Source organism: Cygnus atratus, chromosome 1, assembly GCF_013377495.2.
Source record: "Cygnus atratus isolate AKBS03 ecotype Queensland, Australia chromosome 1, CAtr_DNAZoo_HiC_assembly, whole genome shotgun sequence".
NCBI lineage: Eukaryota > Metazoa > Chordata > Aves > Anseriformes > Anatidae > Cygnus > Cygnus atratus.
The window spans coordinates 68,494,654-68,514,117 of NC_066362.1; the positions used below are offsets into that span (position 1 = coordinate 68,494,654).

At 35.1% G+C, this 19,464-nt stretch overlaps 1 protein-coding gene across 1 annotated transcript in view; it reads left to right on the top strand.

Annotated features, from left to right (window-relative positions):
• Nucleotides 1-19,464, top strand: part of PIK3C2G (phosphatidylinositol-4-phosphate 3-kinase catalytic subunit type 2 gamma) — a 211,816-nt gene that overhangs the window by 86,797 nt on the left and 105,555 nt on the right. The window contains 2 exon segments of the mRNA XM_035550834.1: nucleotides 9,227-9,320; nucleotides 10,512-10,606. Coding sequence (XP_035406727.1) covers nucleotides 9,227-9,320; nucleotides 10,512-10,606 — 189 coding nt within the window.

Consider the following 19,464-nt stretch of genomic DNA (forward strand, 5'->3'; position numbering starts at 1 on the left):
ACTAAACTGTGCTTCCAGACAGTGATACTGTGTAAATACGTGCAGACCCACCGGTAGCCCATCTTTTTGAAGAAGAAACTTTGAAGTCGGTTCCCCATACTTTGAGTAACCTCTGTTGTGATCCCACCCCCACTTTTTACACCAGGAGCTGATTGTCTGTTGGCAGGCTTTCCTGATGTCTGGGATAGTTTTACCTATGATGTAATAATAGTAAGTGTCAGAGGACAGAATTTTGTTAGCAGTTATGTTTCCTCTAAAGGCCTGGGAGGTGTTTTGTGTTAAGTGATCTACCTGTGAAAACATTAAACCTGCAGATGAAATGACTGAGCAAATCTGGTTTATCAGGCCCTTACATGTCTGGATAAGCACAAGCTGCACCTGCTTTGCAATCTGTTCCATATTATACATAGCACATTTAGAGAAAAAAAATTACTTCACCTAGAACTTCACTTGTGGAGAAAGGACTGTATACACTCACCTCCACATTATTAAAAAAGTAGTTATTTAATAATATAAAGCTAACTTTTAACTGATATTTCCCTCTGAAAGTGATTTCCTAAGAATACCTGCATCTCAGCTTTATATAAGAACAAACTGAAATATTAGAAATTTCACATGTTTGCGTATATGTCTTATGTTTAGTGGGAATGATGGAAGCAAAGATCCTGAAAGATCAGGGTCTGGAGCATATTAGGAAGATTTTATTTACCATTATTAAATTATGAAAAATTATAAAATAATTTATAGAAGATCCATATAGAAAGGATTATGTGGGCAGCGTGTTGTCTTCCACACCCCAGAGTAGCAAGACAGTTTGAGACAGTTCATCAGAGCATTCCAGGCTTTCAGATCAGACCTTTTGTCAAATTTTGTTACCCTGTATGAAAGGCATTTCTGCAAAGGGCTTGATTGTTCCTCGAAGATGCAGCTCTGCATCGGGATGTGGTGCAGAAGATTAGCCCTGTCAGGTGCTTTACAGGATTTTAAATATGAGTCAGTCTGTCACAAAGCTTCTCAGTGTGTACTGGATGCTGCATACATGCTATTCATTCTGGCAAAGATTGCTGGGATGGAAAGACAAAAAAATGTCATCACTTTGTCTTTCCTGGTGCCACTGTTGGGTGTCACTGGCACCTGCAGGGGTGCCAAAGAATAAGGGCTTCTGATCATTACCTTAGTTTGTTTGTCCCTATAATTTCTTTCTCAACAAAGATAACATCAATCTGTTGGGTTTTTTTGCTTCACACTAACACTATGAAAAGTTGTGGATCACAGTACAAATCTTTAACAAAATAAAAATTTTTTAAAAAGTATTCTGTCTTCCACATATCCCCAGGATTTTATAGGTGCATGAACAACTGGGAAGCTAACCTTCAGAAACAGAGGGATTACATTTCATTAAAGGTTTCTAATTTCAGAGATGTCTAGGTTGCATGATTCAACTGCCGAGAGACATGTATACACAAATTGAGAGAGTGGGTTGCAGGAGAGAAGTACTTTCTGTATAAAAGTATTTCTGAGGTTTCTTGTCTTGGTTCTGTTTTCCTCAGATTTCAATCGTTTGGAAAAGTGAAATAGCACTGGATACAATCCAACCTCCCTTCACCATTACCTTCACTGACTTTGAATTGTAAGCTCCATAACTGAGATGTTTTTGAAAGTTCATTCATCTCTATCCTGTATTATACTTGGCTGTGACAATTCATCAGCTCAGTTTCTGATTTCTATCATAAACAGAACAGATCTCTGATTTCTTGTGATTATTGAGACACAGCTGAAAGGTCTGTGTTCTTGTAAAACTTGAGCAGAATATAAAAGAAATACTCTATATTTTGTGTCTATTTTAAGGACTTGTGTTACCATCACTATCATATCATAGGTAGGTTAATCAAATTAGGGCTGATCTTTGTGCATTCATTTCCTTAACATAATGCAAGAATGCAGGAGCAGCTGCACCAAATCAGACCAAAATTGAGTCTAGTGCATCCTATCTCTGATGGTAACCTAGGAAAGACAACAAAAATGGACCAAACATAAAGACATTATGCTACTTCCCTGTCTTCCGGTAATCTGCAACTCAGAGAGGTTTTAAAGTTTAATAGCCCTCTTATATTTTTATTCTATGACTTTTTTTTTTTTTTTTCAAAATAAAAATGGATTCCATGTAAACATTGAACTTCCAGGACATTCTGTAGCAAGGAGATCCACAGTTCATCTCTATGTTGTAAATTGTGACATATAGAAGTAATACCATATTGTGAGTAGTACAGTAATAGAGTTTCCAGTCACTCAGAATGTTGGATGTTCCTTTGCTGGGACTTCAGTCTGCAGTGTCTGAAAGAGAAGCTGAATTCCTTCAGGAATGTGCTACGTCTTTACACTGTTTAGGGAGGGTACTCAAAATCACTAGTCACTTTTGCAAGCCTTGGGCTGGTGACTCTAAATTACCATTCTCAGAACAAATAAGCATCTATCTCAATGATTAAGCTCAAGATCACATTTGCAAGGATAAAGAAATCAAAATTATTGGAGGTGCTAACTCATTGTGTGGGTTAGAAGGCAACGCCAGAGAGCTTAGGGAGAGGTATCATGACCCATCAGATCAAGCCTGGTTATCCTGCATCTGAGTTAAAGCTCTCTTTTCAGCATTCTGATACTTCTGGATTGTTTGCTACACAGTTAAATGTACACTTTAGTAGATGTTTCTTGTTCTTTGGGCATGTCTCTCCTTCTGCTTATGCTCTTCAACTTTGCAGACATATCTCGAGGCAGCCAAATGATACCATACTTATTTATTCTGTGGAAAGGAAGAACATTCATAAATTGGAAGCGCAATCATAGTACATTTCACAGAGAAATTCAGTAGTAATCTTACATCCAGGACTTGTATCGAGTGCATTGATTCTTAAAGCCCTAGAAGCCAATACTTAAAAAACAATTTTAAAAAAACAATGAGTATTTCTTTAGTTGATTAAGATGGGATGAAGAGGCTGGCATGGGGAAGTGCAGATTAAGATTTTATACTCTTAGTTTTACTACTAATTTCAGGGAAGGGTGATTATAAGCTATTGCCAGAATTTTATTTTATTTTTTTTCCAAAGGCAGAAGGTATAGGAGGTGGTCCCTCATACCCAGCATTGATTATTGGTGGCCTCTGAATTTTACTGTTGACTTCACTTATTGGGTTTGGTAAAAAGCGAAATTTTAACAGAATTAGAGGTTTCTCTGACTGTATCTACTTTGCATGGCAGACTAGCCAGGGAAATGACACCAGTGTGCTTGTTTATTCAGAGAATTTTCTTTATGACAGAGAGAAGCCAAAGACAGTGTTAGAAATGCTATCATATCTGATGTATTGCTAGCACATGAATGTTTTGCCTATGTATAAAGCAATCATACTTGTAAATTTTTGTCAGGTTATTTTGCTATTCAAATTAACTAAAATGAAAGGCAAAATGAATTCATTAACCCAAATAGAAGAATTTAGGCTCCCTCCTACTCCTTCCTGGCCAGGAATAATGTACTTTTGGTTATGGGACCCCTTAGCCTTTGACACTCAAAGTATTACTGTTCATTTTCATATTATTTAGCAGAATATCTGTTGAGCTGCAGACGTTAGGTTATATACCAATGTATATGAAACTCACTTTCTAACCAGTAATTATAATAAAATGTGATAGTTTGAAACCAGACTTGGTTCACAAATCTTTGAAAGCCAAATTAATTTTATAAGTGTTGAATCAGATTGTCATTGTTTTTGTTGTTGTTGTTTTTAAAATGAATTTGAACTGTTCAGTGCAAGTCTACAACTGAATTTCCAGTTGAGTATTTGTCAAACAGCTGCAGCTAAAGCATATCTTGCCTGCCTGCATCTTATTTGGTTTAAAGGACCATAGCTGTATACCAATGTGGAGAGCAATCATGGGCTTATGCAAAGAAGTAAAGAACAAAACAATAATCTACACTTAAATTTATACTTTGATACATTGAATATACTACTGATAAATTTATTAAACTGCTTTGTAGTAATGTACATGAAATTTAGTGATAACTTATATGGGGATGTATGCTTTGTTAGGAATAGTCAACTCTTTACATTAAGCAAAAGAATGTGATTAATTCCTTTTTTTTTTTTTTCATTGCCTTAAAATTTTGTTAGCTTGCTTGGCAATAAATATGAAAGTACTACAATAGACAGCTATAATAGGAAAAACAGCAAGGGATTACTATGTAGGGTATGGCATGATTTCTGTACTTAAAAGTACAATCTAATCAGATGGTTAAACATGTAAATAATAGTTTTCCATTTTTTTTTGTTGTTTTGTTCTAATGTAACAAAGAACAGAGTTTGTCTCTGCAGTGGCAGGGACCTTCTAGATCACACAGTTTTCATATGGAAGAGTACTTTTTGTTTGTTTCTTCTTTCCCTTGTTTTCTCCTAGGATATGGATTCCCATATGTGACATCTTAAACCTATTATTAGTTGTTTAGACAAAATTTCTTGTAGACACTGTATATGAACATTACTTAAAATATACTTTCTATGAGTAAATTCTACAGATCCATCTACCAATAGATCAGCAAAACGTAAGAGCTAGTGTGTCAGACCATCAACTTTGCAACTGATAACAAAGTTTTTTCTTTAAAGTGTGTGGGAATGGGAAGGATTCACAATCCATATCACAATGAGTTTCTTTCAACTGAAAATTACAAAAACACAATGTCCTTTTTAATAATACTGTTTCTTTTTCCTCTTTCTATACTTTCTTCTATGCCTTGCCATTTTCTAATTTTCATGTGCTTGCATAGTGTTTTCTGTAGAAGCCTTCAGAGGAATAAAAAAAAACACCATCAAAAAACAAATAAGCCCTGCTGATGTTATCTGTAACAGAAATGCTAAAACTAAAGGGATTCCTTAATTGTTATTCTTTACATTTCTTTTCTAATTACTTTTAAAATACTTAAACTGTCACTCAAAACTTACCTGCATATTATTTTTAAAAGTTCCTCCATACTTTCTCACCAGGCCTGGTTGTAGCTGTCAGTGACATGATATCCTTTACTATTTAGAGTTTTTTGGAGTTTGAATTGGTATCTTGATTCCAGTAAGTTTGCTAGCTCAGCCTTCGTTGTTTCTAACAGACTTAATAAAATGTATTTCTTAGGACTGTAATCTTTCTTTTTTGAAAACGCAACAGAACATAAAGTTTATACTAGAAATATAAAGGGATTTGCAGAAATATGTGGCATGTTATAAGCCTCTAACCTAAAAAATTCATCATGAAAGGCCATTCTATTCTCTACAGAGGTCCTCACGTGCTAGAAAATGTACTGAAATGTACAGTGCCATTTACTTAACAAATATCTTCCAGGATAGGTTTATCTGATTGTTGTGGTTTAGCCTCAAAGGCAGCTAAGCACCACACAGCCATTTCCTCATTTACTTACTCCCCTCCTCCACAGTGAGATGGGGGAGAGAATCAAAAACAAACAAAAGAAAAAGGTAAAAATTCATGGGTTGAGATAGACAGTTTAATAGGATAGGAAAGGAAGGGGAAAATAATAACAATATAATAATAGTAATGATGATAATTAAATATATAAAGCAAGTGATGCACAGTGAAATTGCTTACCACCTGCCAACTGATGCCACGGCCAACCCTCCCAATTTTTATTTTTGCTCTGCATGATGCTGTATGGTACGGGATATCTCTTCTGTCAGTTTGGGTCAGCTGTCCCGGCTGTGTCAACCTCCCAGCTTCTTGTGCACCCCCAGTCTTCTCACTGGCAGGGCAGTATGTAAAACTGAAAAGTCTTTGATTTAGTGTAAGCACTGCTCAAAAACAACTAAAGCGTCAGTGTGGTGTCAGCATTATTCTTATCCTAAATCCGGATCACAGCACTATACCCACTACTAGGAAGAAAATTAACTCTATCCCAGCCAAAAACAGGACATTGAGGCAGCGCAACAAATATATCTGTTAAAAATAAATAAATTAAAAAAAATGCACATCTATTTCTCATTTACAATCAAAGCCACCACTGACAGATGCCAAAATCTCAAGAGAATTTCACAAATCCACAGGATGCCTCAGCAGCGCTTAGTTTTCTGTTTGAATCTGATTTAGCTGAAAGGTGCAGCTAGATAAATAGCTCCCTACTGGCTATCTATATGAAAAGAATCAAGGACTGAAAGTTGTTCTTACTTCTAAAGGAAATTGTAGTGTATACTCATCCAGCTCAAAATACAGCTTTTTCAGGAGCCATCTTAAAATCTCATGGGAGACCCAGCAATTTACAACTACTTAGACAGAAGTTATAATATGGATGGCTATCAATCACTGGTATCATGCAGGGAGGAAAGTACAAAACAGCAAAAGGTTTATTGAGGTTAAATATCAAAGGAAATCAGTTTAATAAGTTAAGGAGAATCTAGTTGCAAGACAGGCTGTGAAGGGGAAAAGTGAAGTTCCTCATAGTGTGAACTGCTGCTGATGATTATACACACCAACCATCATTTACATATTGTTTTTTCTTCAGTAGCATTCCTGAGAATAGAAACCTGGGATAAACTTACAAGTCACAATCCCCGTTGGTGGAGAACTTATTTTACCTGAAGAGAGGACAAACAAATATAATTATTAAAAGAAGAAAGCTACAATATGTTACAATGCAGTCAAACAGATGAATGAGGATGTAAAAAACTGTAGTTTTATTCACTTATTTATTGACCAATAGCTTGTTTTTCAAGGAGTGGAAAAACAAAACAAAACAAACGAACAAACCAAAAAACAGCAAAAAAAAAGAACACCACAACTAAAAGTAATTGGAAATCTGAATTAAAATTACCAGTTTCAATCACATTTTATAACTATGCAAAGAAAGAGTCAATAATTTTTAAGTGCTTGTTGTTGTTTTTTGTTTTAATTTGCATTTTTAGCTAAATTCTTAGATATTTTGTTGACATTATTAAAACAGCTAGGGAGAGAGATGCCAGAATCTCTGTCTTCAGAAGCCATTTTCATAGGTCATTTCAGGAATCTGGTGTCTATGGTTCAAAACCTTTCAAAAACTGATCAGATATACATACTTAAGATGAACTCCTGCTTCTTAGGAGGGTGCCCTAAACACTGTAATATTGAATCCATTGTGATACAGTCATTTCATCTTCTGTGCTTCTTGAGTTTTCAGTATGTAGAAATGATTACATATTCATTGTAGCAAGCCCTGGAAATCAGGTTTGCCCCCAATATCCAAACAATGAAGATGTTTTTCTTAGGCCTAAAGTGATTTCTTGCAGTCAGCCACAGAGCTGAAAAGCCTGTTTGTCCTCTAATCAAGAATAATGTATTACTGAGATCAGGTTTGGTGCAACATTCAAAATTTTGCAAGACTGTTCACTGGAAACCCCCTCAAGCCCAGGACTGCAAGGATAGAATAGTTTCCAGGCATGTGAAGCGCAGCATTTTTTATTCAGAACTCCTTCTAGACCTTACCACATTATTAGATTTCAGCAAATAAACTGATGCATGTGTGCATGAGTAGCATAAGCACCAAGTAATACCAGTTGTTGTAGTTCCAGTGTTTCTGAGGATGTTAAATGTTCGCTCAAATAGAAATATAGAAGGTAAACCAAATCAAATTAAATATTTTTCTGCTATACCTGTGGTCCTAAACAATGTTGAAATTCAAAAGAGCAATGGATATTACATTTGGGATTTAGCAAATTGTCAGATGGTTAAGGAAACACATTGATTGCCTATTCCTTCAAAAAGATTCAACTCAGCCTCAAGCTAACCTTGAGATTTACATGCTGAGGGAAACAGCTTAGTAACTAAGGCCAACAAATTACCCCAAACCTCATTCAAGATCATTGTGACAAGTGCTGTGTTTCCTGAACCAAATAACCTGTAGATTTTTCACTACAATGCCTATGAACTTGAGCTCATCATTACTCTAATCACATTTCATGTAAATACTTTTGCTAACTTAGAAATAATCTCAGTTCTGATTTATGGCAAATTAATTCTAAACAAATCAAAAGTTAGCTGTTGATTTTTTGGGGAAGATTTAGATTAAACTAATTTTGTTGTTCTCTGTGTAGCTGGAAAAAACGTAGGAGTTTTTCCCATCATAACATTACATATATTCTAATTTTGGCTGCTAATAAGGACAAGCAGTAACTAATATTTTCTGCTTGACTTGGTGCTAAGCATAGAACGTATTTCGCTGTTCAGTAACATGTTGAACCAGGTGAGAAGGTAAAGGGAAAGACTAATTTCCATATTATCTGTAAGTTTGGTAGTGAGGCCTTTGGAGCAATTGCAAAATTAGATCATGGGATGATATGAAAGGGATTAATTTTTTTAATGTGCAGTCTTCCTTCAATTATGTTTTGTTCTAAATAGCCATGTGGATATTAAAGACTTCATATTGCTAATTGGTTGCCTATAGCATATAAGTAAATAAATAAATAACTCTTGTAAAATAGGCTAATTTGGGACCAACATGATAATTTATTTATAAAGTATTCCTTCTCTCTCCCCATAAAGGCCCTCTTGGCATCATGCAAGCAATTATTCACTGTATTATAAACACCATCAAATAGGTACCATAACAGACAAATAAAATATTAAAATCTGAACTGAGCCACATTGCTAAAAGGATGGGGGGGGGGGGGGGGAGAAGGAGGAGGATGTTGAAAGTGCTACAGGTGGTAGCCGAGTGCAGCATAGAAGTCAGGCCTTTCAAGCAGATCCAATAATTTATCTAAAATGAACCCTTCTGTTATGGAAAATTTCAAGTTTTCAAGTTGTTGCTCAGAACAATATGTCTTCAAGTGACTGTTAAGAGTTTCTATTGCACAGAAATTTCATATTTCAGGTAAGTAAGAACATCAAGGGAGGACACGAAATTTCCTTTATATTTTGATACATATAAAGGAAATTCTATCGTGATACTTCAGGTTAAAAAAAAGGTTTTGAAGATCAGTGTTGTGGGCTGTTTTTTATCCTTGTGTGGCATTGTAACGGTCGATTCAATTAAGCTATCTGCTATGTGTTTCTTGACTCTTGTTACAGTAAGGCAAATGAATTGATTTTTTCCTATTCTATTTTGAGAGAAAACCTGTTTTTCTGGTATATAGTATCAGTGAAAGCTCAAGAGGGTTGCAGTGCATCAACAGTGGCTTGGTACCTCTTAATGATATCTATTTGTTTTGCTCTAGTTTTCCAGATAAAGATATTCGCAGAATAGCAGTCCAACAAATAGAAAATCTGTCAAATGATGAATTGTTAGAATACCTCCCACAGCTGGTTCAGGTAAGAAAGAAATTGATAGCCAAGGAAATCTTCTGTCCAGATCAATAACTTCATTAAACATTTTGGTTTCTTTCAGCTTAATACATTATAAGAGGAATAAATAACAAAGACTGATCATCTGATGTAATGATTAAATTAACAGGATTGAGGCACAGACTGTTTTTCACTCAAGAAAATGCACTTGTTTTGGCATGCTGATTGAACTTTTCCATATACTTCAAGAAGTCTTTTCCATGGCTGGAAAAAAAAAAAAAAAAAGTTGGGGGGTATCGGGGTTGGAAGCATCTGAAAAAGTGAACAAGAGAAATGCTGCTATGACTGCCAGGCCAGGGGCTGGGCTTCGTTGCAGTCAAAGAATGAGAGGTTTCTTTACAATTAATTGCACTTTTCTTAATACCACATATATCAGGAAAATCATCGTCAGCACAGAGTAACCAGACCAGGTTGGTTATAGAACAGTCTCTTTAGAGAGGTACATTGCTTTACACTGGAAATTAATATTTTACAAGTAGTGGGCCCGTTACTTTCAAAATAATTACTTCATGGCTGAATAGGTGCTGTTCTGCAGTTAAGGAGGAGCCAGCCAATCAAAATCTTTGTCCTCTTACCACTATACACCTGTACACACGGATTACTTACACTTCATCATTTCAGAGTTCTTTTCTTTTTTTTTTAATTTATTTTATATACATATATACACATACACACACACATGCATGCACATACATACACACATTTGTATAGATACATAAATATACATGCATGCACACATCTACATAATCCATCTCTGTGAAGCAGTGGAACCTGCACATCTTTACAGCATTCAGCAGAGTAGGATGCTTATGTTACATTTCACTTTTCTCAGCTCGTTTCACAAGTAACTTTTTGGATAGAATTTATTTTCCAAACCAATTAGTCAGGTTAAAATGTCAATATACTAAAGGCTGCATATTTGCATGTCTTTTAACATGTCCAGAATCAGGATGATATCTGCCTGTCTTAGAGATGATGGTAGACACTTACATCCTGAAGTTTCTTTGCTCGTTCCATTTCTAGGTTATTCTCCATAAGTTGGATTGCTTCGCTCAAACTATTCACTGGAGATAATGTCCTTTCTGATTCATTTTATTTTATTATAAAGGAAAGACAACAAAATCAGCATGAAAGTGATTCTTGTTATTGTCTGTTAAGGTGCTTAAGTTTGAATGGAGTCTTGAAAGCCCTCTAGTAAAACTCCTGCTGCATCGCTCTCTTCAGAGCATACAAATAGCCCATCAACTTTACTGGTAAGATTATTTTCTATTACTACCATATAAATTTTCCATTACAGTGAATGTTATCCATAACTCAATTATTGACAAACTGTTTTTGTTTAAAACCAACAAAAACAACTATTTTTTTTTCTTATTTGCTCCCTCATTATTCTCTTTTCAGTACTGGGTATGGGTAAGTTGTAAAAAAGACCTACTGATCTCTGCCTTCATCTTGCCCCTACAGGGAAAAATAATAATAATAATAATAAAAAGAAGTCTGTTCACTTAGGTGTGATACCATTTGTATTTTTCTTCTTTGTCTATTTTGAACCAAATGTAGTCTTCCCTAAAATTTGCAAGATATCCAAGCAACATTGGTTTACTGGTAAAAGGTCCTGCTTTTGTGATTTCTCTGACCTCTTCTGAAGATTTCGGACTTCTCTTATGTGTCAAAGTCAATCTCTTATTCCATTTGCATATCAGTCTAACTTGTGATAGTAGTGTTTCAAGTAGTTCTTTTTAGTGATTATGGAGATGCAACAGTTCTTGACAGTAATTGCCTTTCACCATCAATCTGTACAATATAAGACCTCTGTAATTGTATTATATGCATGCAGTGATTACTCTGTTTGCTATGCTGTTACTTCAAGGCTCTCTGAATAGGAATGTGGCCTTCTGTCATCTGTACTGCTCTGTGATCTGAAAATCAAGCTGGTTTTCTTTGCATGTTTAATAATGATGGGTGAAATGAGCTTTCATTTACAGTTCAACTGGTTCAGATCTGTGAAAGCAAAAGCTTTCCTCCCTGAAAAGCAAAGACAACAGCTTGAAATGTAATCATTTTCTTGAAGAAGTGTGAGGTTGGAAAGAACACAGATCATACTTTCATACCTGCATGATCTCTGGAAGTGTTAGTGCGGATAAAACAGAATTTGGAGTGTGTTTCTTTCATTGAAATGAGTAGGATAATAATAGTATGCCTAATAAGTGTATCTGTCAAATAAAGAGGAACCACGTTTAGCAAGCCATTTTTCTGACAGTGCCTGAAATATGACTGAGACTTCTACTGTCTTATATTAAACTTAGTCATGCTGAATATAAAATGTCCCATCTAGACTCCTTCAGTGTGCCAACAGGGATAGTAGATTTTCTGTACAATTAGAAATGTTTTCTAGAGTTGAATGGACAGTAGGAACATCATCAATTTGGCTGTGTTTTCTTTAACTCCTTTGGTGTCAGAAGAAAAATGATTATCTGTAACCTTCTTCCTCTTTATTTTCCAATGGAGACCTGTGTAGATCCCCATTTTTTTCCGAAATTTTGTTTGAGTTGTCTGATCATATATACAGTCTTGGGTAAAATATAGCAGATATAGTATCTTGGGTAATATATATCCTTATCTGGCACAGTAGAATTTAATGTGGCAAAATACATATATTTTATGTGTAGCTTAACATATAACATTAGATATACATACCTCTTTCTAATAGAATATTTCTGAACATTCCCTCTATTCTCTGCTTTTCAACTGATAGTAGTCCTGTTCATGTCATCCAACCATCGGTTATTTTTCAAGCACTTTTTCTCCCTGTGTGCATTAACAGTTGGAGATATCATCAGCTATTATGTATGGATTAGATATTTTGAGTATCCTCTTGAGCATTGGTTGCAGATAGAAACTACTAATTTACTAAACATCTTTCTAGTTACACATATCCTGGAGTTGTACAAGATTGTGGACACTTTCCATAAATAATACTTCCAAACTCTATAAATAGTGATTTGCTATTTATCCCCAAATGAACAAGCATAAAGAAAGTATCTTCTACCTGAAACGTGAACTATAATTTTCTAAAGGGACAGCTTTTGATTAAATCTTAACATTAGTATGTGTTTGTATGTATATGTAAATATATACATATATATAATACGTATGCACACACAAATATATTTTGTATATGTAAATGTATATAAATATTCAAAGATTTACATTTTTTTCTTTAATAATATAAAAATATAATTTCTTTAATAGTTATTCTTCAGAGCGTTCTTTCATCGTTGTCTCACTGAGTCACAAGACAGATGTACTTTTGTCAGCATTATGATCTTGGAAGCTAAACTTAACTGTCAGTTAGCAATGTACTCTTAGCATGCACTAACTTTCCCTGTCAGTTCAGTAATCTTAAGAGTTTGCTGCCAGGGGCTCCTTAACCAAAAAGTCAGATAATATCATGAGAGAAACACTGTGATAATGGTATGGATATTTGAATTTTCTTTCAAACTCTGCTTCAGTCTGAATATTTATTTATTATAATCTTCTGGATTTTCAGCACCTTATCTGGCACACAATCCTAGCAAAGATTTGGCTCCTTTTTTTATTTATTTTTTTAACTGTTTGGGGATGGGATTTATTATTAACAACTGTATACTGAGTGCCCAGTCATTTGCTGTTTGCCCATGTAGAAACTGTGTTCTTGGAACAAGTTGTTGACAAATAGCAACAGATTATGTGGTTTTGAGAACAAATTCACCTGAAGTCTTTGTCTCAGAAAATGGCAAAACCTGGGTAAATGGGGCAACATGAACAAATACTGTAGACAGAAATAACAGTAGCAACCTCTAAAGTAGTCATCCTTGAATGTATAATGGTATAACTAAGTTCAGAAATAAACTGAACAGTTATTAGTACTACATGGGAGAGATTGCTTCACATGACATACCTGCTCAGCTGGCTACTCTCAGTTTCAAAAATATATAATTTATAAAAGTCTGAGTAAATTTACATGTTTAATATATACATTTAGCTACCTAAAGTAATCATGAAAGCATCTGGTAGTCCTGTTCAGTTTAGTGGAATGAGTAGAAGTACCTCTTTTATTTAGGCTTTTTGTTCAAATGTTTCAGTCTAAACTGAAGAAATTAAATCAGGCACACACTTTTAAAATTTTGCCTCTTGTATTCATCACACAATATACTTTTCGTTTTTGGCTACTCTGTTCCACCATGTTCTCCAGTAGTAAACAGTTTTCTACCTAACATTTAAATGTATATAATTATTAATATTTTTGTTCCATAATTTTAAAACCTAGTTTCACAAGTAATAAAATCTATTTAGAAAATTTAACAGTAATTTCATATTAATAAAGTTTTCCTTTACTTTGCAAATTGAATTTCAGTCTTTAAAGAAGTAATGGAAAACAGAGGATTTCTTTCAGTCATCTCTAAAGAGATTTTAAAAAGAAACTCAATGATTTAATAATATGGGCAACATATGTGTGCATGCACATTCATGCACGCTTTCATAACTTCTTTTAAGAAATGCAGTTAGATAGCATTATATTCTCTGAAGCATTTCATTCTGTTTCATTACCAGATTAGCAATCAAATAGTCTTAGAAGCAAGGATTGGTAAAAAAAAAAAACATTAGAAACAAGATTATATCTATTTTAATTGTAATAAATTATATTAACATCCCACTATTAAATAATTCAACGTTGCGCACAGTGTACCTACCCGAAATAGAACTTGGAATAGAAGACTCTAATGTAATTCAGAAAACTAGTGATGCATTTTCATGACCACAGGGGAAACATCAACTGAGTTAAATTTCCATGTTTTACAACACTGTTGTAAATCTAGACACTAGTTACCAGAACTGGTGGTGACTGGCAACACTATAATATTAATAATAGCTATTAATAATAGCTCAGTTATTTAAAATTGACTCAATTTCCCTGCATGCAAGAGATAAGCTGTTCCCCAATAATGATGTATCAGCTCATCATCTGTTTAATGTTAATGTTGGATAGTAAATTGTTGAAGACCTTGCCATAAAGCACTGATAAGTTTGTCTGAAGATTATATTAAAGAAAAAAAAAAAAGGACAGAAATTGGCACAGGTGGACAGAATAGAATATTCATTTTAAGATTCTTGGGACATCTTTAGCTGCTGTAAATCAGGATAGCTTCAGTGAAAGCAAGTCCATTCTTTGCTTGTATCTGCTATGTATTTGTCCCATTAATTTTGCTATTTAGAGTGAACAGGTAATTTGATCTTTCACCCTGATTTTTTTTTTCTCTTACTGTGAATGACTTTTCCCCTCTCTAAATTCTTTAGAAATTTAGGCCGTCTGCATCTGTCGGTGTTTCAGCTTCTCACTAATCCTTTTGAATGCACTTCCTTTCACAAGCAGATTAAATATTTTCTTTTAAATTGCCCATGCATACAGTGCCAACACAGGACCTGCATACTACTTAAATTCCATTTTAGTCTTATTGCTATGTAACTTCCTCATATGTGTGAAGCATGGACAACATTTACCCTGGTCAACTGTCTCCTACAAATTTACTCTAATTCTAGTCTTTTCCTAGCTGAATTCCTGAGAGGGGAGAAGGCTTGAGCAAATTTTCCTGTTTCCTTAGAGCTATGTTGAAAAGTAAAGCTTTAAGCTGGTTCTAGCATAGCAGAAGAGTTGCTTGAGGGGAAAGAAACCTGCTGAGACCTTTTTGGCCATTTCAGTTGCTGGCAGTCTCTGTTTATCTCCTTGCTACTGTGTTCAACAGACAATTTTTTTCAGTTTTTGTCCTCAAGTTTTAATCCACCCCTCTATCTCTGACAACCTACCAATCAGTTTCCCACTTGCTTGGAGCATTTTTTTGCTTTTAGTTTCTTTCATAAGTGGCAGCTGCAACATACAATTGAAACAGCTGGCTGGGGCAGCAGGTGGCTAGGAATATGTCTCACAGATGGTTGCTTTTCACAGGAGGAGTGAATAATGGGGAGAAATGCAGTGTACTCTAAGATTGGTGGCAGCTGCTTGAAGGTGGTGCTAGGAACAGGTTTCATTGTTGGGGAAGAGTGCTGGTGTTAATAAATTTTTGCAGGGCATGAGCATTTTATATGCTTAGCTCAAGAGAAAAAGTTAAGTGAAACCCTTGTAGAAGGCAAAATATCCTTTTGTAACTTGTCCTCTTGGAGTTCTCTTAGAGTTTTAAGTCACTCTAACTTTATAGAATTTTTCTAGTTTATAACATTTTTCAACTACATTTTGTCTGATGACCAAGAGAAAAGGGAGTTGTCTTCTGTCTTTACTATGATGTATCTCAGATAAGAATAAGCTTAATTCTTGGTGAAATCCAGCACACTGAAAACAATATGAATTAGACTATTGATTTCAAGGCGAGAACATCATATTTTATTTTTTCTCTTTTTCTATATAAAAATAACTGTAGGAGGCCAAAAAATAAATAATAATAATAATAATAAAAAAGAACATAAGCAATGTATGGAAGTTTAAAAAGGCATCACTTAAATTCTCTCATTGGGAGGTTTGTCCCTCAATACTATGTTTTCCAAAATTGCTACCACTTAGATTTATTCAGTACTACAGGGTTTAAAGTTCAGGATTATTGCTTTATATTTTCCAAAAGGATTTTTTTTTTTTTTGCTGTCAGAACTAGTCTACATTAACTATATTTTACTTGAAGACTTCAAAAGAAGGAATAAATCAAGCAGACGTTCATCTGTCCAACACCCTTAATTATCTGAACAGGCAGCCATCCTCCAGCTTTCTCATCCCACGTTATGGTGTCGCTCTCCCACAGTCAGAGGTTGTCAAGTGTGCTAATTATTAATGAACTTCCTAAATAGCTGTGTAGAGCAGGCTGAAAAGCCCAACCCATTAAAATGACATTAATGTAAATACAAAAGTCATCAGTTTTGTTTTGCATTAATTTGGTTCTCCTTACCAGTCAGAATCAGAACACTTAATCACATATGTAACTTTAATCCTGTGAGTAGCCAGTTACAGCATATCTTGATGAGTTGTTTTGCTGCTCTGCATTAGAATTTGAGTTCAGTTCTGGAGTTGCTCAGTCCTACAGCATTCTGAGGCAAGGTGTCATTCATCCAAGTAATGATTTTAAGCTTCATCTGAGTTAGGAGTACTTGATGTGATCATCATTGTGTTTTGGTCTGTAGAGAACCTAAAACGTAGAGTGGATTCACATCTAGGGATTTTCATTCTGAATTTGGAATGCTTACTTATGAAATGTCAATAATTTGGAGTTCTTTTGCTGTAGTTACATATGTGTATAGCATATAATATCTTTAGACTATTATTTTTTGTGAGATAAGGATTCAACTGTCCACTGTGCTAAGTGTTTCATTATTAGCTACGTGGGACTTTGGTTATTGCCTTGGAAAACAGATAATTATTTTGTTTTCTAACTCACGGACTTACAATTTTCTCAGACTCCAGTCTTAGAAAAAGATGGTATCAAATGAAACAAAAATATTTTGTTATGAAGAAGCAAAAAGAACATAACTCTTCATCTGTTATTTTTGACCTCCAGTATTTACAGACTGAGTGGGCAAACAGTACATTTAAATAAACAAAGTCATGTCTTGCATTTAAGTCAACACAATTTGGTTGTTAAGGAAAAAAAAAAAAAAAACAGCTATTTTGAATTCTCTTCTTTCCAGCTCTAAAGAAAGAGAGGAGCGAGTTGGCTGTGACCACAGCTGAAATTGATAAAAGGAGGTAGTATATCGTAACATTACTTATTTACTCTAGGTCTGTCAATTCCACTCAGTAAAAAAGGACAAGGGAGCAAAACCAACTGTTAGATCTCTGGTGAGCTATGCTTCATAACTGCTGCCTTCCTCTTTGGCTCTGTTTTGGACTGCTTTCTCCAGTACAGTAGTGGAGCATGGTTTGGAAATAATTCACTTTGGGAACCACCCCCAAAATACAGGATGAACAAAAGTGCCCAAGCTGTGACACACGCTGTCCTCCAATGCTGCCCTGCCAGTGCTTGCATGTGTGAACCATCTGAGGCAGATAACACTGACCTTCAGCCTCTTTTAATTTCACTACTATTTGTGGACTATAACATAACCCTCACGCTATTGCTGATTCTGTGGGCTTAAACGCATATACAAAATTGTGTCTTGTGACAACAGGGCGTAGCGCACACGGCACCAGGGAGACACAGAGCCCAGTGGCATGTAGTGCAGATTCAGTCTGTATGCTGCAAAGGGAACTCACCCTGCTATATCTATGCCATTTGGTTTCAGGTCCAGGAAATGCTTCATGTATCTTTCCTTTAATCTTAAAAATGTATGCTAAAGTTCAGCACAGACTGACACTGAGAGAATCCAAAGGTTGGATAACCTGGTTCCCATGCTGGAAACAACATTTTCAGGCAGAGCTGCAAGTAGATTGGCAAGTGTTCTACCGTTTAGTAAGAATATTTGTTAAGTTGCTGTCTATACTATTAAATGTACAAAGGAGAAAAGTCTGAATACATACCTCTTTGTAGTTTGTGAGACACTTTCTGCTGACTGTAGCAGCCTTTTAATCAGGCAGTTGTTCTCTGGGTCTGTGACACATTTTACTAGAAATAAGTTTAATTCTGTAGTTTAAAGGGGTTTGCACAAAATATTTATTTGACAAAGAGCAAAGAAGTTGCAGGCTCTATAATTTCTCTTTATAAATTGCAATATTCTGACTAACTAAACATTTTTAGCTTCTAAATTTCTAAGAAGGAAATAAAAAAGTTTTTAAAAATGCAAATACTACTGTGGAAAGTTTACAAAGAACCTAACATGGCACTAAAAACTTGGCAAGGGATGCAAAGAATAACAAGAAGGTATTCTATAGATATATTGGTCAGAAAAAAAAAAGGCTGAGGAGAGTGTACCCCCTCTGATAAATGAGAAGTGAGAACTGGTAACAACAGACATTGAGAAGGCTGATGTACTCATCAAGTTCTTTGCCTCAGTCTTCACTGCCAGTAAGACTTATGAAAAGGGAGTGACTTTTTACATGGGCAAATATTGATAGGACAAGGGGGAACAGTTTTAAACTAAAAGAGGGGAGATTTAGATTAGGCGTTAGGAGGAAATTCTTCACTCAGAGGGTGGTGGGACACTGGAACAGGTTGCCCTGAGAAGCTATGGATGCCCCATGCCTGGGGGTGTTCAAGACTTGGATGGATGGGGCCCTGAGCAACCTGATCTAGTGGGTGGCATCCCTGCCCATGGCAGGGAGGTTGGAACGAGATAATCTTTAAGGTCCCTTCCAACCCAAGGCATTCTATAGCTCTATCTATGATTTTGTTATTTTAAATATAAAGAGGAAGTTAGTTTCACCAGTCTGTTAAAAATTACCACTTTTTTAAAAAAAAAAGAAATCCAACTAACAATAAAGCAATTCAACCTATGACTTTTTGTATAATTTGGTGACTATGATATAATGTGGTGAATTCTTAACAAATGATGAAAGATAATTGTGCATATATCTAGTTTTAAAGATTTAGTATTGTTAGCAGAACAAATTTGTCAAATATTTAGAAATCGAAGAGTACTATGTGTTTTTCTAAAGTGTGTGAAAGTGTGAAAAACAAGAGGTAGGGCACTTTTGTGACCATATAGTGGAATATGAAGTGAATATGAAGGGAATGGAGTGAAGCATGGTCATTTGTGTCATGGATTGTATTTGTGTGGGCAAATATTTGGCTGCAGGTAAACTAGTTATTGAACATGGAGATAATTGTCCCAACCTTTAGAACAGAGGAAATTCCATGCCCAAAACTATTTTGAAGAGGATTAACATTGCCAAATGCAAAATAAAAAAGTATGTAAGGGACAAATTTATCAGTGTGTGTTACTGTAATGAAAAATATGCCACCATGTGCATGTACAAGCAAACAGAGTTGGATCTGAAAGATAAACAAATGTGAAAGATTTCTGAAAAGAAAAAAAAAAAAAAGAGCAATTAATTCTTTTTGCCACTTCATGATTTATAAGGTAGCACTAAGGAAAATGTTTTTCAGTATATTATTTTTCAAAACACTACTTGTCTGTTTTCTTTCATTTTTGCTCCTTT